Here is a 20,776-nt window from a genome sequence, read left to right as displayed (position 1 = left end):
CCAATATTTTTCCCAGCACTGAGGTCAGGTTCACTGGTCTATAGTTACCCGGATCGCCCCTGGAGCCTTTATTAAATATTGGGGTTACATTGGCCACCCTCCAGTCTTCAGGTACAATGGATGATTTTAATGATAGGTTACAAATTTTAACTAATAGATCAGAAATTTCATTTTTGAGTTCCTTCAGAACCCTAGGATGCATACCATCCGGTCCAGGTGATTTGCTACTCTTTAGTTTGTCAATCTGGCCTACTACATCTTCCAGGTTCACAGTGATTTCGTTCAGTTCGTCTGACTCATCACCCCTGAAAACCATCTTTGGAACTGGTATCTCCCCAGCATCCTCATTAGTAAACATGGAAGCAAAAAATTCATTTAGCCTTTCTGCAATGGCCTTATCTTCCCTAAGAGCCCCTTTAACCCCTCGGTCATCTAATGGTCCAACCGACTCCCTCACAGGTTTCTTGCTTTGGATATATTTTAAAAAGTTTTTATTATGAGTTTTTGCCTCTATGGCCAACTTCATTTCAAATTCTCTCTTCGTCTGTCTTATCAATGTTTTACACTTAACTTGACACTGCTTATGTTTTATCCTATTTTCTTCAGATGGATCCTTCTTCCAATTTTTGAAGGATTTTTTTTGGCTAAAATTGCCTCTTTCACCTCACCTTTTAACCATGACGGTAATTGTTTGCCTTCCTTCCACCTTTCTTAATGCATGGAATACATATGGACTGCACCTCTAGGATTGTATTTTTAAACAATGTCCAAGCCTGTTGAACACTTTTAACCTTTGCAGCTGCACCTTTCAGTTTTTTTCTAACTATTTTCCTCATTTTATCAAAGTTTCCCTTTTGAAAGTTTAGTGTTAGAGCTGCAGATTTACTTATTGTCCCCCTTCCAGTTATTAGTTTAAACTTGATCATGTTATGATCACTGTTGCCAAGTGGCTCCACCACCGTTACCTTTCTCACCAAATCCTGCGTTCCACTAAGAATTAAATCTAAAATAGCTCCCTCTCTTGTTGGTTTCTGAACCAATTGCTCCATGAAGCAGTCATTTATTACATCCAGGAACTTTATGTCTCTAGCAAGTCCTGATGTTACATTTACCCAGTCAATATTGGGGTAATTGAAATCTCCCATTATTATTGCACTGCAAAATTGGTTTGCTTCCCTGATTTCTCTTAGCATTTCATCATCTGTCTGACCATTTTGTCCAGGTGGACGGTAGTATACTCCTATCACTATACTCTTACCCAACACATATGGGATTTCTACTCATATAGATTCTACTGAGCATTTAGTCTCTTGTATGATCTTTAGCCTGTTGGACTCTATACCCTCCCGGACATAAAGTGCCACACCCCTGCCAAGTTGATCCTCCCTATCATTGCGATATAATTTGTACCCTGATATAGCACTGTCCCATTGGTTATTCTCCTTCCACCAAGTTTCTGTGATGCCAATTATGTCAATCTCATCATTCACTGCTATACACTCTAACTCTCCCATCTTAGACTTCTGGCATTGGCATACAGACATTTCAAAGTGTGTTTTTTGTTTGTATTAACATCCTGCTTTTCAGTTGTTAGGGATAATTCGGAAATCATTAGCTTCGGTGATTTTTTACATATAGGCATGTGAACTATGTTTGCTTTTAATGGAACCTCTCTGTTGGGATGCCCTAACTCTCCTGTTTCATTAGTATCCTTCAAGGATACATTTCTCCGAATTTTTTAGCTCAGGTGAGATTTTAGTTACAGGACTACTTTTCTTATTATTGGAACCTCACTGTCGGGATGCCCTAATTCTAATGCATCATTAGTATCCTTTGAACCGTGCGCTGCTGAGCGACTGTCGGCTTTCCCCTTTGTTCTAGTTTAAAAGCATTACTGTTATTGCACCTCTCTTCATTACTTACGTTACGTTCCATATTCTGCAGTCTGATCTCTTCAGAGCCTCGCAAAGGATGCCTGTTCCCGCATCTCCCAGGCTCGCACTTTGCAGCCTGAGCATGAAAACATAAACCACAAAGTGGTATATAAAATATCAAATTGGAGAAAGTACACAAGTTTTATATTCGCTAATGTCCTCAGGAAAAAACTCAAAGCACTCATCAAACCACAAAAATATATAAAAACATAGCCAGGGCAGATGCAGGACAAAACGATGCCACGGGCAAGGGTTGCTTTAAGCCCCCTGCTTCAATGTCAGACGGATTCGAGAGGATGGGGTGGTGAACTCCCCAAAACAGTCACCCTCCTTGCTTTGGTCTGCAGTTATGAAACTAAGAAAGGGTGGGATGCCCGGTCGCATGTTTACCGTGCACTGCCAGTCCCCGTCTCTCTATACCCAGCAGCAAAGGACTTTCACTGCATCTCCTACGCCAAATCCCAACTCAAAGCCAGCCCTCCTCTGCTCCTCTCGCACATTATGTCTGCCCTTCCCCCTCCTCTATTCCGTCTGCTCTTCCACCTTCTATCTTATAATGAACCAAACTATAAGGCAAGCACAACTGGGGGCAGATCGCTCTCTCTGTCTGCAATAGGCAGCCTACTGTCGCCAGTGAGGACGGGCCAGGTCCGGGAGCCGGGCACTGCAGGTGAGTAGGCCCGGTCGTGGGCCTGCCATGGATGGGACACACAACAACTGATCCATACGTGAACATAATGTGTGAATATAGAGTGTGTGGTATCCATGGGTGGATATAATGTGTCAGCGTAGAGTGTGGTGATCCATGAGTGAACATAATGTGTGAGCGTAGAGTGTGTGGTGATCCATGAGTGGACATAATGTGTGAGTATAGAGTGTGTGGTGATCCATGAGTGGACATAATGTGTCAGCGTAGAGTGTGGTGATCCATGAGTGGACATAATGTGTGAGCGTAGAGTGTGTGGTGATCCATGAGTGGACATAATGTGTGAGTATAGAGTGTGTGGTGATCCATGAGTGGACATAATGTGTGAGTATAGAGTGTGTGGTGATCCATGAGTGGACATAATGTGTCAGCGTAGAGTGTGGTGATCCATGAGTGGACATAATGTGTGAGCGTAGAGTGTGTGGTGATCCATGAGTGGACATAATGTGTGAATATAGAGTGTGTGGTGATCCATGAGTGGACATAATGTGTGAGTATAGAGTGTGTGGTATCCATGGGTGGATATAATGTGTCAGCGTAGAGTGTGGTGATCCATGAGTGGACATAATGTGTGAGCGTAGAGTGTGTGGTGATCCATGAGTGGACATAATGTGTGAATATAGAGTGTGTGGTATCCATGGGTGGATATAATGTGTCAGCGTAGAGTGTGGTGATCCATGAGTGGACATAATGTGTGAGTATAGAGTGTGTGGTGATCCATGAGTGGACATAATGTGTGAGTGTAGAGTGTGTGGTGATCCATGAGTGGACATAATGTGTGAGTGTAGAGTGTGTGGTGATCCATGAGTGGACATAATGTGTGAATATAGAGTGTGTGGTATCCATGGGTGGATATAATGTGTCAGCGTAGAACGTGTGGTGATCCATGTGTGGCTATAATGTGTGAGTATAGAGTGCTTGTTGATTCATTCGTGGTTTTAGAGTGTGTGTGTAGTTTTAGGTGATTTAAACATAAATACAGTATATGAATGTAGAGTGTTTGATGATTTGTGCATAGATACAGTGTGTAGTGTAGAATGTGTGCTTTTCCGTGCATGGATATATAGTTAGTGAGTGCAGAGTGCTGATCCATGCGTAGATACAGTGTGTAGTGTAGAATGTGTGCTTTTCCGTGCATGGATATATAGTTAGTGAGTGCAGAGTACTGATCCATGCGTAGATACAGTGTGTAGTGTAGAATGTGTGGTTATCCGTGTATGGATATATAGTTAGTGAGTGCAGAGTGCTGATCCATGCATAGATACAGTGTGTAGTGTAGAATGTGTGCTTTTCCGTGCATGGATATATAGTTAGTGAGTGCAGAGTGCTGATCCATGCATAGATACAGTGTGTAGTGTAGAATGTGTGCTTTTCCATGCATGGATATATAGTTAGTGAGTGCAGAGTGCTGATCCATGCATAGATACAGTGTGTAGTGTAGAATGTGTGCTTTTCTGTGCATGGATATATAGTTAGTGAGTGCAGAGTGCTGATCCATGCGTAGATACAGTGTGTAGTGTAGAATGTGTGCTTTTCCCTGCATGGATATATAGTTAGTGAGTGCAGAGTGCTGATCCATGCATAGATACAGTGTGTAGTGTAGAATGTGTGCTTTTCCCTGCATGGATATATAGTTAGTGAGTGCAGAGTGCTGATCCATGCATAGATACAGTGTGTGAGTGTAGAATGTGTGCTTTTCCCTGCATGGATATATAGTTAGTGAGTGCAGAGTGCTGATCCATGCATAGATACAGTGTGTGAGTGTAGAATGTGTGCTTTTCCCTGCATGGATATATAGTTAGTGAGTGCAGAGTGCTGATCCATGCATAGATACAGTGTGTGAGTGTAGAATGTGTGCTTTTCCCTGCATGGATATATAGTTAGTGAGTGCAGAGTGCTGATCCATGCATAGATACAGTGTGTGAGTGTAGAATGTGTGCTTTTCCGTGCATGGATATATAGTTAGTGAGTGCAGAGTGCTGATCCATGCATAGATACAGTGTGTAGTGTAGAATGTGTGGTTATCCGTGTATGGATATATAGTTAGTGAGTGCAGAGTGCTGATCCATGCGTAGATACAGTGTGTAGTGTAGAATGTGTGCTTTTCCCTGCATGGATATATAGTTAGTGAGTGCAGCGTGCTGATCCATGCGTAGATACAGTGTGTAGTGTAGAGTGTGTGCTTTTCCGTGCATGGATATATAGTTAGTGAGTGCAGAGTGCTGATCCATGCATAGATACAGTGTGTAGTGTAGAATGTGTGGTTATCCGTGTATGGATATATAGTTAGTGAGTGCAGAGTGCTGATCCATGCATAGATACAGTGTGTAGTGTAGAATGTGTGCTTTTCCGTGCATGGATATATAGTTAGTGAGTGCAGAGTGCTGATCCATGCATAGATACAGTGTGTGAGTGTAGAATGTGTGCTTTTCCCTGCATGGATATATAGTTAGTGAGTGCAGAGTGCTGATCCATGCATAGATACAGTGTGTGAGTGTAGAATGTGTGCTTTTCCCTGCATGGATATATAGTTAGTGAGTGCAGAGTGCTGATCCATGCATAGATACAGTGTGTGAGTGTAGAGTGTGTGCTTTTCCGTGCATGGATATATAGTTAGTGAGTGCAGAGTGCTGATCCATGCATAGATACAGTGTGTAGTGTAGAATGTGTGCTTTTCCGTGCATGGATATATAGTTAGTGAGTGCAGAGTGCTGATCCATACATAGATACAGTGTGTAGTGTAGAATGTGTGCTTTTCCGTGCATGGATATATAGTTAGTGAGTGCAGAGTGCTGATCCATGCATAGATACAGTGTGTAGTGTAGAATGTGTGCTTTTCCGTGCATGGATATATAGTTAGTGAGTGCAGAGTGCTGATCCATGCATAGATACAGTGTGTAGTGTAGAATGTGTGGTTATCCGTGTATGGATATATAGTTAGTGAGTGCAGAGTGCTGATCCATGCATAGATACAGTGTGTAGTGTAGAATGTGTGCTTTTCCATGCATGGATATATAGTTAGTGAGTGCAGAGTGCTGATCCATGCGTAGATACAGTGTGTAGTGTAGAATGTGTGCTTTTCCGTGTATGGATATATAGTTAGTGAGTGCAGAGTGCTGATCCATGCATAGATACAGTGTGTAGTGTAGAATGTGTGCTTTTCCGTGCATGGATATATAGTTAGTGAGTGCAGAGTGCTGATCCATGCATAGATACAGTGCATGTGTGTAGAATGTGTGGTAATCCATGCATGTTTATAATGTGTGGGAGTAACGTTTTTGGTGATACATGTGTACAGAGAAGTGTTTGGTCAGTAGAACGTCCACCACTAATATATATGTATGAGATCTTACCACAGCTCAGTACACTTGTGGAGCACAGGAACCAGCCTCCTCAGCCCCTCAGCAGTCATCTGGCAGTACTGCAAGTTAAGGATCCCGATCAGCTCACAGGGTTCAAGGGCCCAGGCTAGCAGGTAGCAGTCCACAGGACTTAGACTCATCTTGCTAAGGTTAATGTTCCTGATCTTGCTGACGATGGTCTGGGTCAGGCCTTTGTTCTGACACTCGTACAGACAGTGAAAGGCATTCAGCAGCTTCCTCTTGTTCCTCGTCTTCCTCAGCAGCCTCTTCCCCACCCAGTCAATGACCATGCAGGTGGTAGCATGAGGCAGCTCCCCAAAAAATGGCTCAAGCTTTTGATACCATGGGCAGGACAGGCCGGCAAAGAAGCGGAGGAAGATTTCAAATTTTCCATCTTTGATGCTGCCGGCCCTGTCCAGGAGCTGTGTGACCTGCTCAGGAGGAGTGCAGATGAAGCGGGTCAGAGCAGCAATGAACTCTTGGACAGTGAGGTGGAAGAAGGAGTAGGCCTCTCTTTGCAGGGAGTGCTCCGTCTGCAGGATCTCCATGAGGAAGCCGGAGAGGAACTGGGAGGGCTGCAATGAGTGCTCCTGCAGGTGGCTCTCACTGAAGACGATGACTCTCTCAGATACGCCCTGATAGGCCATGTCTCCTAACCGGAGCAGGACCTCCTGTGAGTGGCCATCCTCCCGGGCATGGTTCTGCAAGATGTTGTAGATGTAGTTGGAGAAGAGTTCAGTGATGGTTCTGGGACGCTGCTGCTGATGCTGCTCCCCAGGGCTGTCCCTGAAGGTGGTCTGTAGGGAGCAGCAGATGATCCAGCAGTAGGAGGGATTATAGCACATCGTGTACAGAATGTCATTCTGCTCCACGTACTGGAAGGCCTCTTCTCCAATCGCTTCGGTATCATAAAAATTCAGAAAGTATCTTTTCCTCTGCTCGGCGTTGAAGCCCAATATCTCTGCATGCAGGTGGATGACAGATTTCTTCAGGGATTTTAGCACCGTGGGGCGAGTGGTGATCAGCACCGAGCTCCCCTTCAGCACCTTCCCTTGGACGAGGCAACGCACAATGTCAGGAATGGGGCAGAGGGTCACGGGGTCAGGACACACGCTAACACCTGGATTACACTCAAGAGAGTCCGTGAAGCTGATGGAAGCTTTGAACTCATCCAAGCCATCAAATATAAATAGCAGATTGGAGGGGTCCTGCAGGATCTTGTTCAGGACTCCACTAAGGTACGGGTAAGAGTCCAGAATCAGGGTCCTGATGTTTGTACTGCCATAAGAGTTTAAATCCCTGAATTTGAAATGAAAGATGAAATGGAACTGGGGATAAATCTTGCCCATGGCCCAATCATAGACAATCTTCTGCAGTAAGGTGGTCTTTCCAATGCCTGCTACTCCACTGATGGCCACCGAGGTTGACTTGCTCTCAATCCCAAAGCAGCTTCTGAAGATCTGATGGTGCTGGAGAGTCTCTAGCTCCTTCCTGATCACCTGCTGCCGCCACCTCTCATGGTCCCGTCCACGAACCAGCAGCTCATGTTCCACCACCCTCATCTCTCGTAGGGAGGAGATCACAACCAGGTCAGTGTAGTGATCCTCCAGCAGGAGGCTCCTCACCTTCTCTCGGCCACTTATTGTGTTCATCACCAGTCTCTGGTTTCTGTCCCTTAGCGTTTCCTTGTGAAGCTGGTGAGGTTCTGAAATATAAGAGAGATGTGTCAGCTGCCACCTGGAATACATACTCAATTCTTCAGAGCAGATATTTTATATATTTATTAATTTACGGATCATTAGATGGCACACTAGCTATAAGAGTTTATGGGCTAAGCTGTTACTAGGCCTGTGTTTTAAAATTTGAGGTTAAAAGTACATTTCTATGTTTTACAATATGGAATGTTCTGGTTCAACGAGTTCATCCTAGGGCACAAGAAGGGGCTGGCTAGTAGGAGGAGACATGTAGATAGCCCTTTCCCTAGGGATTTGGTGGCTGGGATTTTCTGGAATTGTTTGGTCTTTGGAAGGAGTGTCAGGAGTAGGCCTCTGGAGGAACCAAGCCAGAGGAACCTCCCCTGGAGTAACAGTTTTTCCTGCTTATTGGCGGAAAAACTGCCAATAAGCAAGAAAAACTGTTACTCCCCTGGAGTTTTTCTGCCAATAAGCAAGAAAAACTGTTACTCCCCTGGAGTAACAGTTTTTCTTGCTTATTGGCAGGGGGGAAGAAAAACAACCGATAAGGGCTGAATAACACAGTCTGGGTAAAACAAATAAGCATGGGTGTAGCTTGCTTATTGCGGCGGTTACTTCCCCTACTACCCCTAACTAATCAAGCTTGATATTTGACTTGGATGCAGCTCCATCACTGCTCCCTACATCAATGGTGGGGGTGGAAGGGAAATAGAACCAAAGAGCTAAGAGAAACAGATAAGTATGAGAGAAAAAATGTGTGAAGCTTGCTGGGCAGACTGGATGGGCCGTTTGGTCTTCTTCTGCCGTCATTTCTTTTTTTGAATTTGACAATTTTTATTCGATTTATAACAAATAATACATAGCCACATAAGAAGCAAACATTAGAACAACTCAGCAGGTTAGGAGTACACTGACCCCTACAGAATCCCCTGAGCGATATCCCCCCATCCCCCCCTCCCCTCCCCTTCCCCCCTGACAGAGTAGCAAAATTCAACTTAAAGTCCGTCAGTTCACCAAACACAGGCCATTGAGTATACTGGTATGCAGACTATAAACATAAGACAAGTGATGAAGTGAATATCATAAGTGGTACAGAGCATCATTCAGTGAGTAATGGCGTAGAGCAAAACACTTATAAACTACAGGAAGCTAACCAACTCTAGATTGGTAGGAGTACCTCCCAATCACGAATCCAGAGACTTAAAGGAATTATGTCAAGCCCAATGCAATCGCAATAGGTTTCCAGGAAGTGGTAAAGGAGGTAAGCCGGTGGTGTCTGGAGGCTGTCAAGTAAGCCAACCGATAATATAAATGAAGCTTCCCCTGAATCTCCTTAAGGGAGGGGATGTCCCCCATTTTCCATTTGGCTGCTATGAGAGTGCGGGTAGCTACAAACACGGGCGCAGACTCTATGATACTTCTTGGGCACAGTGTCAGGAAAAACCTGAATTCTGCCGTCATTTCTATGTTTCTATGTTTGCTGGGAGGACTAAGTGGGGAAAGCAAGGTGTAGAGAAAGAAAGAGATATGAGCTGTTGATTCTATGACCATCAGAATATCTCCATCAGCTTTTTTTTTTGTTTGTTTAAATCTCTTTATTAAGAGGTTAACATAATTACAAATATAAGTAAACATGTGAAACAAGCGAAGATATACCACACGTGTACAACAGAAAAAAGAAACCTGTCTCATACCCCTTGTTTTCCAAAGAGAGGACAGAAGGAGGAAGGGAAAGAGGAGTAGAAAGGGGGAGGATAGGGAGGCTCCAGGAGAGAAAGAGAACTTTTGCAGCAGTGTGAGTGGGACAGAAGGCCTTACTGGGGGTGAGACAGGCTTGGACCGGCCCAGATGATGGTCTCAGTCGGGAACACCCACTGTGATGTCAGCGGTAAGCGATGCTGAGGGACTATAAAATCTGCCCTACTGCATTTAATCTTTGAGGCTCCATGAGAGAAAGAGAACTTTTGCAGCAGTGTGAGTGGGACAGAAGGCCTTACTGGGGGTGAGACAGGCTTGGACCGGCCCCGACAATGGTCTCAGTCAGGAACACCCACTGTGATGTCAGCGGTAAGCGATGCTGAGGGACTATAAAATCTGCCCTACTGCATTTAATCTTTGAGGCTCCATGAGAGAAAGAGAACTTTTGCAGCAGTGTGAGTGGGACAGAAGGCCTTACTGGGGGTGAGACAGGCTTGGACCGGCCCCGACAATGGTCTCAGTCGGGAACACCCACTGTGATGTCAGCGGTAAGCGATGCTGAGGGACTATAAAATCTGCCCTACTGCATTTAATCTTTGAGGCTCCACGAGAGAAAGAGAACTTTTGCAGCAGTGTGAGTGGGACAGAAGGCCTTACTGGGGGTGAGACAGGCTTGGACCGGCCCTGATGGTGGTCTCAGTCGGGAACACCCACTGTGATGTCAGCGGTAAGCGATGCTGAGGGACTATAAAATCTGCCCTACTGCGTTTAATCTTTGAGGCTCCATGAGAGAAAGAGAACTTTTGCAGCAGTGTGAGTGGGACAGAAGGTCTTACTGGGGGTGAGACAGGCTTGGACCGGCCCCGACAATGGTCTCAGTCGGGAACACCCACTGTGATGTCAGCGGTAAGCGATGCTGAGGGACTATAAAATCTGCCCTACTGCGGCGCGCAGTCGATACCGGCACGCGGCTTTGTTTTATTTTTGTATCATTAAGTTAAGTTCTCTTTACTTTTTGCTGTTTAGCTCTTTTGTTTTTGGTCCTTCGTAATTTTGAATTATCTCTCTTTAACTCCTGGGAGCCTTCATTGGATCCAAGTACGTATTGGGTCATAGATAGCACGGGAAACGTGGTGCATTATTTATATTTCTTATATAAAGTTACTTCTCCTGGTCTTTAGAATTAAATGCCCCATTCAGCTAGGAAAAGACGGGCTAGGGACAAAGCTAACCCTGGGGCAACTCCCGACCTGTCAAGGGCTGGCCCAATGGATAGCCACGTGATCCGTGGGGTTTACACATCGGATGTGGAGTCGCAAAGGCAGGGAACTATAGAAGAGGGGTTGTGTTCCCTACCTGACTTGGAAACAACATTATCCCCCATGTTAAGAGAAGCACCAGTTAACCCTAAGCTAAGAAAATCTGGTGGGGAAACAGGAGGCGACACCTGCCGAAGTTGCAGATGTTGGGAGCCTGACAGGGATCCCGTCCCCGGGTGGAGAGAGCTTGGGATTGAGAACTGATAGGCATGAACTGAGTAATGGTAGCTCAGATGAAGGAATATTCAGATTAATAACATCTGGTATTACCTCAACACCCTCCAAATTAGGTACAAAATTTTCTCTAACGAAACATTATGGGAAGCATTTGAGGGTTTGGGAAACCTGATTATAAAACAATTGGAACCTTTAACTACTAAACTAGAAGATCATGAAATGAGGATAAAAACTTGGGAAAATATAACTAAAGACTTGAACCAACAAAGCTCTGAATTGAGACTATCATTGAATGCTAATAAGGATAAACATGATTGATCTCTTGGTTAAAGATAATGTGGTATTATTAAATAAATTAGAAAATATGGAGAGTACCCTGAAAGGGAGAAATCTCCGTCTGGTTAATTTTCCTAGACCAGCACATATTTTATCCAGAGAGATGTTTAACAGATATGTGACGGAAGTGTTGAAGGTTAAGGAAGACCTTATTCCACCACTGACACGGGCATTTTATGTATCTGTTAAAAAGAAGATAGAAGGGGTTCTAGAGGGGGTAAAACAAAGTAATGGTAAAGAGACTATTGATGCCCCTACAAGGGAAAAGTAGCAGAAGAAGGTTTAAATATTACTGAGAAACTTGAAACATCGAATGAGTTTAGCTCAACCGGCAACTTTACTCTTTACCGGTTATTTATTCTTTCGGATAGTAGAAAGACTAGGGGGCACTCCATGAAGTTAGCATGGGGCACATTTAAAACTAATCGGAGAAAGTTCTTTTTTACTCAACGCACAATTAAACTCTGGAATTTGTTGCCAGAGGATGTGGTTAGTGCAGTTAGTATAGCTGTGTTTAAAAAAGGATTGGATAAGTTCTTGGAGGAGAAGTCCATTACCTGCTATTAAGTTCACTTAGAGAATAGCCACTGCCATTAGCAATGGTTACATGGAATAGACTTAGTTTTTGGGTACTTGCCAGGTTCTTATGGCCTGGATTGGCTACTGTTGGAAACAGGATGCTGGGCTTGATGGACCCTTGCTCTGACCCAATATGGCATTTTCTTATGTTCTTATGCTAGTCTGCTGCCTGCCCTGACCTCTGGCCTGCTTCCTCGTCTTGCACCTCTGTTGCCCGCCTCAACCCCTGGACCGACTGTCTCTTCTAGTCTTCAGCCTGCCTCGACCTGGACTGCTCTTCGGATTTCCTCTGCCAGGAGACCTTCACCTAAGTCCTGCTGGCCCTGGCACCCAAAGGCTCAACCTGCAGGGAATGAGGGTTGGTATAGGTGAAGGTCCTGTCAGGTCTCCTGGTCCTGTTCCACCTCCCGGCCTCGAGTACCACTGTGAGGCTCTTTCCAGTGGCTCTTCTATCCTTGAGCTGGCTCAAGGGTCCATGTTTTCAACAGCTTGCCAAGGCCATGGACCTAGCAGACCTCTCAGGCCTCCAGGCCTGGCTCAGCGATTGCAGCAGCAGCATTTCCTGGACGTACTGGCAGCCACCATGGAGCGGCTGACCAACTGCTTGGACTCCAGTCCGCAGGCTACAGTCTCTCCTTCGCTTCCAGCTCCAGTGCCTTCACCGTCTCTGCATCTACCCGCACCTCCTCGCCACACTGGAGATCCCAAGCAGTGACGGGGCTTCCTTAACCACTGCTTTATGCGGTTCTCGCTTCAAGCAACGCAGTTTCCGTCCGATCAAGTCAAGACCACGTACATGCTGGATGTCAGAGCCCTGGCATGGGCTTCCCCCCTCTGGGAGCGAGGCGTCTCTTTGCTCAGAGACCTCCAGTGCTTTGCCTAACCTTCAAGCAAGTTTTTGATGAGCCAGCTCGGCTTTCTACGGCCGCCATGGAACTCCTCCATTTACGCCAGGGCTCTCGACCCCTGGTTGACTATGCAGTCAAATTCCGCATGTTGGCCACTGAGCTGGGCTGGCATGAGGACAGCCTGCAAAGTATCTTCCTGGAGGGTCTGTCCTCCAGGATCAAAGATGAACTAGCAGCTCGAGAATTACCTGATGACCCTGAATCCCTGATTGAGTTGACAGGCCGGATTGACCGTCGACTTTAGCAGCGAGCTCGAGAAGTAAAACCTGGATGTAGGCCCGTTCCATTGGTACCGTCCTTTTCACGTCTGCTGGCACCTCCTGCTACCAAAGCCAATACTGCATGATCCGAGGAACCCATGCAATTAGGCCACAGTCCCCTCACCCCTGAGGAGAGACGCTCTCTGGGACTCTGTCTCTACTGCGGTGGCAAAGGCCACATTGGCTCAATGCAAGGAACATCCGGAAAATTCTCGAGCCTAGGAGTCACAGGGAAGCAGACCCTAGGCTGTGTGAATCCTGCTCCCCAATGCATGGTTCCAGTGTTTTTATCTTACTCCAGAGGTTGTTTCTCTACGCTGGCTTTCGTTGATTCGGGGACTGGCGGGAACTTCATCTTGGCAGAATTGGTGAGACAACTACAGCTCTCGGTACTCCCGAGAACCCCACTGCTGCAGATTTCCTCCATACATGGAAGTTCTCTTCCTGGCTTGTTGACCTCAGTTACCGCCCCAATGACCCTCCACACGGGGGTCCTTAATGAAGAACAAATTACCTTCTTCGTCCTTCTTCTCCAAGGAAAAAACCAAGACATTTCCAGAGTACAGACCCTTCGATTGTGCTATCGATCTACTCCCCGGCTCTACTCCTCCCAGAGGTCGAGTGTATCCTCTGTTTTTGCCCGAGATGCAAGCTATAACTCAGTACGTCCAAGACAATCTTGAGAAGGGGTTCATCAGGCCCTCATCAACTCCGGCCGGAGCCGGATTCTTCTTCGTGGCTAAGAAGGATGGCTCATTGAGGCCATGTATAGACTACCAGGGCTTCAACACCATTACCCACCGGGACCGGTACCCCCTACCACTTATCCCCAAACTCCTGGATAGATTACAGGGAGCCAGGATCTTCACAAAACTTGATCTTCGAGGAGCATACAATTTGGTCCGGATAAAACTGGGCGACGAATGGAAGACCGCCTTCAATACTCGTGATGGACAACTGATAGGAGACAGCGTGTAATGGTAAATGAAACCTACTCTAAAGAAAAAACTGTGTTGTGGAGTGTCACAGGGTTCGGTTTTGGGACTGGTTCTGTTCAATGTCTTTGTGAGCGACATTGTGAAATGGATAGAAGATAAAATTTGTCTATTTGTGGATGACACTAAGATCTGCAATAGAGTGGACATGCCTGAAAAAGTAAAGAGAATAAAAGGGATTTAAGAAAGCTGGAACAGTGGTCTAGATTTGGCAGCTGGGATTCAATGCCAAGAAGTACAGAGTCATGCATCTGGGGTGCAGTAATCTAAAAGTGCTGTATGTGATGGGGGATGGAAAATTGATTAACACAAACCAAGAGAGGGATCTTTGGGTAATAGTGTCTAGAGAGCTGAAGATGGCAAAGCAATGTGACAAAGCAATAGCTAAAGCCAGAGGAATCCTGGGCTGCACAGAGAGAGGTATAATTAATAAGATAGTGTTTGGGTAATTGCCAGGTTCTTGTGGCCTGGTTTGGCCTCTGTTTGAAACAGGATGCTGGGCTTGATGGACCCTTGGCCTGACTCAGCATGGGAATTTCTTATGTTCTTATGTTATTATAAAGGAGGTGATGATGCCCTTGTATAGGTCCTTGGTGAGGCCTCACTTGGCATACTGTGTTCAATTCTGGAATCCATATCTCAAAAGGGACAAAGTCAGATGGAAGCGGTCTAGAGATGAGCGACCAAAATGGTGAGGGGTCAGTATTGGAAGCCTCCTGAGGAGAGGCTGAAGGACCTGAATATGTATACCATGGAAGAGAAGAGGTGCAGGGGAGATATGATACAGACCTCCAGGTACGTGAAAGGTTTTAAAGATGAATGAACTTTGAACCTTTTCCACTGGAAAGAAATCAGTAGAACTAGGGGTCATGAAATGAAATTCCAAGGGGGATGACTCAGAACCAACGTCAGGAAATATTTTTTCACAGAGAGGGTGGTGAATGCCTGGAATGCACTTCTATGGGAGGAGGTGAAGACAAAAGCAGTCAAAGAATTCAAAGGGCATGTTTTTATCTGTTTTTACTCTACCTTCTCGTTCTTCACCAGAAGAGAAATTAACACTTATAAAGTTAGAATTGTTTTTAAACTGATATTTCCTGGACAGTACTGTATCACAAACCTATTATATCATTTAGAAAACTATGTACCGGATCTCTACGGCACTTGTGTAAATTAATATATCTCAGCATCCTTATTTTATGTGCCCTAATGTAAACCGTTGTGAAGGATCCTTCTTAATGACGGTATAGAAAAGATTTAAATAAATAAATAAATAAAACACTGTGGTTCCCTAAAGGCTAGAGGACAGAAATGCAGGAAAGCGTGCATGGGGGTAACTTGCTGGATATTACTGTTAACCAATAAACCTTCACTCTTCTGATACTACTGCAACATTGCTCTCCACTTCAATAGCAGGGGGAAAAGGGAGTAGGATTCAGCAACAACCAATGAAAGTCCCGACTTTTATGGTCAGGGGAACTGTTAAGCATAGGTGTAACCTGCATGAAGCAGCAATTACTACCCTTAACCAATAAACCTTGATGCTTTTGACACAACTGCAACATCACTCTCCACTTTGATGGCGGTGGAGAGGGAGTGGAAGAGGAATTGGATTCATATGACCACTAGAACGGGCCATAGCTTTTACCGTCTGGGGTACTGATATGCAGACATAAGGGAAAAAGCACAGGACTGTTTCTAAGGCCAAGTCCATAAGCAAAGCACCTCAAGCAGCACAGTCTGAATTTTCAAGAAGGCTCATCGAATAACTGCACAGAGTAGCAGTTGCTATCCTCATGAGAAACATGGAGGTAACGTGCACGTGCGACAGATACTACCATAAGAAGCTTGCTGGGCAGACTGGATGAACCATTTGGTGCTTTTCTGCCGTCATTTATATCTTTCTATGTAATCTGGTACATTCTGTCCTGCTTGAAGTTTCTTTAAAAGCAGGCCCACATAGAAAGAACTGCAATAGTCAACATAAGAACATAAAAAATTGCCATACTGGGTCAGACCAAGGGTCCATCAAGCCCAGCATCCTGATTCCAACAGAGGCCAATCCAAGTCACAAGTAACCAAACATTAAATAAATCTCAAGCTAATATTGCTTATTTATTAATAGCATTTTATGAATTTTTCCTCTAGGAACTTATCCAAAACTTTTTAAAACCCAGTTACACCAACTGCTGAAACCACATCCTCTGGCAATGAATTCCAGACCTTAACTATGCACTGAGTGGATAAGAATTTTCTTCAATTTGTTTTAAACTACTTGTTAACTTCAAGGTGTACCCCCTGGTCCTTCTATTATCTGAAAGAGTAAATAACTGATTCACATTAACTTGTTCGTTCTTTCATGAGTTTGTAGACCTCTATCATATCCCCCCTCAGCCGTCTCTTCTCCAAGCTGAACAGCCCTAACCTCTTTAGTCTTTCCTCATAGGGGAGCTGTTCTATCCCCTTTATCATTTTGGTTGCCCTTCTCTGTACCTTCTCCATCGCAATTATATCATAGAAACATAGAAATGACGGCAGAAGAAGACCAAACAGCCCATCCAGTCTGCCCAGCAAGCCTCACACACTTTTTCTCTCATACTTATCTGTTTCTCTTAGCTCTTGGTTCTATTTCCCTTCCACCCCCACCATTAATGTAGAGAGCAGTGATGGAGCTGCATCCAAGTGAAATGTCTAGCTTGATTAGTTAGGGGTAGTAGGGGTAGTAACCGCCGCAATAAGCAAGCTACACCCATGCCCACTTGCTCTACCCAGACTATGTTATACAGCCCTTATTGGTTGTTTTTCTTTTCCCCTGCCGTTGAAGCAGAGAGCTATGCTGGAAATGCGTGATGTATCAGTCTTTCTCCCATGCCGTTGAAGCAGAGAGCCATGCTGGATGTGCATCGAAAGTGAAGTATCAGGCACATTTGGTCCGGGGTAGTAACCGCCGTAACAAGCCAGCTACTCCCCGCTTTGTGAGTGCGAACCCTTTTTTCTTCTCCCCTGCCGTTGAAGCAGAGAGCTCTGCTGGATGTGTGAAGTATCAGTTTTTCTTCATCTTTTTTGAGATGCGGAGACCAGAATTGTACACAGTATTCAAGGTGTGGTCTCACCATGGAGCGATACAGAGGCATTATGACATTTTCCATTCCATTATTCACCATTCCCTTCCTAATAATTCCTAACATTCTGTTTGCTTTTTTGACTGCTGCAGCACACTGAGCCGACGATTTTAAAGTATTATCCACTATGATGCCTAGATCTTTTTCCTGGGTGGTAGCTCCTAATATGGAACCCAACATCGTGTAACTACAGCAAGGGTTATTTTTCCCTATATGCAACACCTTGCACTTGTCCACATTAAATTTCATCTGCCATTTGGATGCCCAATCTTCCAGTCTTGCAAGGTCTTCCTGCAATTTATCACAATCTGCTTGTGATTTAACTACTCTGAATAATTTTTTATCATCCGCAAATTTGATAATCTCACTCGTCGTATTCCTTTCCAGATCCTTTATAAATATATTGAAAAGCACCGGTCCAAGTACAGATCCCTGAGGCACTCCACTGTTTACCATTTTCCACTGAGAAAATTGCCCATTCAATCCTACTCTCTGTTTCCTGTCTTTTAGCCAGTTTGTAATCCATGAAAGGACATCGCCTCCTATCCCATGACTTTTTACTTTTCCTAGAAGCCTCTCATGAGGGACTTTGTCAAATGCCTTCTGAAAATCCAAGTATACTACATCTACAGGTTCACCTTTATCCACGTTTATTAATCCTTCAAAAAAGTGAAGCAGATTTGTGAGGCAAGACTTGCCCTGGGTAAAGCCATGCTGACTTTGTTCCATTAAACCATGTCTTTCTATATGTTCTGTGATTTTGATGTTTAGAACACTTTCCACTATTTTTCCTGGCACTGAAGTCAGGCTAACCGGTCTGTAGTTTCCCGGATCGCCCCTGGAGCCCTTTTTAAATATTGGGGTTACATTTGCCATCCTCCAGTCTTCAGGTACAATGGATGACTTCAATGATAAGTTACAAATTTTTACTAATAGGTCTGAAATTTCATTTTTGAGTTCCTTCAGATTCCTGGGGTGTATACCATCCGGCTCTAGGTCATTGTCCCTTCCCATCCCACCCCCAAGAAGGGCTCTGAATGTGAGAACTGGCATCTCTTTTCCAGAAACAAAGTTACTGGGACCATCCTTTGGTGCATCCCCAGACTGGAGGCTGGATACAAGCAGCCCATGCCTCTCAACCCTTTTACTGGTGCAAACACTGAATTGAAGCCTTTGCTGTGGAAATGGTGGTCCAAAAGCCTGGTTCATGCCGGATTCCTGATCCACTGTGGTACCAGGGCACACGAAGGCCTCAAAGCTCTCAAGCCATCTGGGAATTCAGTTATTCCCTCTGATCCCCAAGTCCCAGCACCTTTCAACTCAACTCGCATTCAATAACATTAACCTCAATATCAATGATCTGCTTGGGTGTCACCTAAACAGCACAAACTTGCATGAACTCTGAGATCAGAAAATAAAGGTCTCCTCTCAACCCCAACATTACAAACCTCTCACTTGTTGCAAAGAAGAGAACGGGCACCGTCTGTAGTGGTTCCTGAGCTAAGGAACCCAATGCCTGAAGACTTAAGAATGACGAGAGACAAAAAGAAATTCAAACAGGACCTGAAAACCTGGCTGTTCCAAACAAACTGTCTGATTACATAATCTCATAATAAAATAAACCGTCCAGTTTCTCAAATACATAATATCTAAATAACAAACTAACAGAATGATGCCCTCGTAAATCACAGTTATGAAATCAATTGTATGAAGAGACGTTACCATCTCCTACAATTATTACCTCTTAACCACGCCTCAATTAGCATTCTAGATGTGCTCTCTCATATTTGTGAATGTTTAAACCGTAAACCGTTGTGATCTAGTGATTCTCACTTGGAACGAGGGTTTATAAAACCTGGAAATAAATAAATAGATGGGACGGCTGCTATGCTGCATTACATTGTGCATGTCCTTACCCAGTGTAGTGCCATTTCTTCAGCTCCTGCTCTCCTCCGCACTCATTCCTGTCTCTCCACGGATGCAGCCCCAGTGACACTGAGAATCAGACATGCATATCCTCTGTACACAGATTAGTTTGCAATCGGTAGAACTAACCAGGTGCATTATGCTTTGGGAGCAGACACTTCCACTGTCAGGAAAAAGACACAAAAATCACATCTCACCTTTGAGATCTTCATGGACAGCATCACTTCCCAGAGTTTTCAAAGTGATTTCCTGAAGTAAAGCCGAACCAGCTGGAATGTGATAAAATTCAGCAATTAATTACAGGCAAAACTCAAAATACAGAGAGATGCACAGCTTCTCCTACAGTCTTATGCTCAGTTAAGAGAGAATATTTCAGTATCCACACTACCCAGCCCTGGTTATCAATGCATAGATACACAATGCTTCAGTATCCACACTACCCAGCCCTGCTTATCAATGCACAGATACACAATGCTTCAGTATCCGCACTACCCAGCACTGCTTATCAATGCACAGATACACAATGCTTCAGTATCCACACTACTCAGCCCTGGTTATCAATGCACAGATACACAATGCTTCAGTATCCGCACTATCCAGCCCTGCTTATCAATGCACAGATACACAATGCTTCAGTATCCACACTATCCAACACTGCTTATCCATGCACAGATACACAATGCTTCAGTATCCACAGTATCCAACACTGCTTATCCATGCACAGATACACAATGCTTCAGTATCCACACTATCCAACACTGCTTATCCATGCACAGATACACAATGCTTCAGTATCCACATTACCCAGCACTGCTTATCCATGCACAGATACACAATGCATTAGTGTCCATGCTACCCAGCACTGCTTATCATTGCATAGATACACAATGCTTCAGTGTCCACACTACCCAGCCCTGCTTATCAATGCACAGATACACAATGCTTCAGTATCCACACTACCCAGCCCTGCTTATCAATGCACAGATACACAATGCTTCAGTATCCACACTACCCAGCCCTGGTTATCAATGCACAGATACACAATGCTTCAGTATCCGCACTACCCAGCCCTGCTTATCTATGCTTATCAATGCACAGATACACAATGCTTCAGTATCCACACTACCCAGCCCTGGTTATCAATGCACAGATACACAATGCTTCAGTATCCACACTACCCAGCCCTGCTTATCAATGCACAGATACACAATGCTTCAGTATCCGCACTACCCAGCCCTGCTTATCAATGCACAGATACACAATGCTTCAGTATCCACACTACCCAGCCCTGGTAATCAATGCACAGATACACAATGCTTCAGTATCCACATTACCCAGCACTGCTTATCAATGCACAGATACACAATGCTTCAGTATCCACACTACCCAGCACTGCCTATCATTGCATAGATACACAATGCTTCAGTATCCACATTACCCAGCACTGCTTATCCATGCACAGATACACAATGCATTAGTGTCCACGCTACCCAGCACTGCTTATCATTGCATAGATACACAATGCTTCAGTATCCACACTACCCAGCACTGCTTATCATTGCATAGATACACAATGCTTCAGTGTCCACACTATCCAGACTGCCTAAAATCTGCAATAATTAAGCCCATCCTAAAAAGGAGCAAGCTGGATCCAGACAACCTACAAAACCTCAGACTGGCAGCTCTGGTGCTGCCTTGGAGGAAGAAGGTCTCATGATGGGAGAGCATCAACCTGGTGCAGCAGGAAAGGATCCTGTAGC

The 20,776-nt window shown here is 44.7% G+C and overlaps 1 protein-coding gene across 1 annotated transcript in view; it reads right to left on the bottom strand.

Moving 5' to 3' along the window:
- LOC115073699 (NACHT, LRR and PYD domains-containing protein 3-like) overlaps positions 1 to 20,776 on the bottom strand; it is a gene marked incomplete at its 3' end in the record, with an annotated part of 70,860 nt that overhangs the window by 15,591 nt on the left and 34,493 nt on the right. Inside the window, exons 5-7 of the mRNA XM_029572336.1 lie at positions 19,214 to 19,285; positions 5,994 to 7,707; positions 1,924 to 2,010 (exon numbers count right to left, since the gene is read on the bottom strand). Coding sequence (XP_029428196.1) covers positions 1,924 to 2,010; positions 5,994 to 7,707; positions 19,214 to 19,285 — 1,873 coding nt within the window. The remainder of the gene's footprint in view (positions 1 to 1,923; positions 2,011 to 5,993; positions 7,708 to 19,213; positions 19,286 to 20,776) is intronic.

This window comes from Rhinatrema bivittatum, chromosome 1 (assembly GCF_901001135.1).
Source record: "Rhinatrema bivittatum chromosome 1, aRhiBiv1.1, whole genome shotgun sequence".
In the NCBI taxonomy this organism is placed as follows: Eukaryota; Metazoa; Chordata; class Amphibia; order Gymnophiona; family Rhinatrematidae; genus Rhinatrema; species Rhinatrema bivittatum.
Note: the sequence above shows the minus strand (reverse complement) of the source record. Positions and strands in the feature narration are given on the sequence as shown.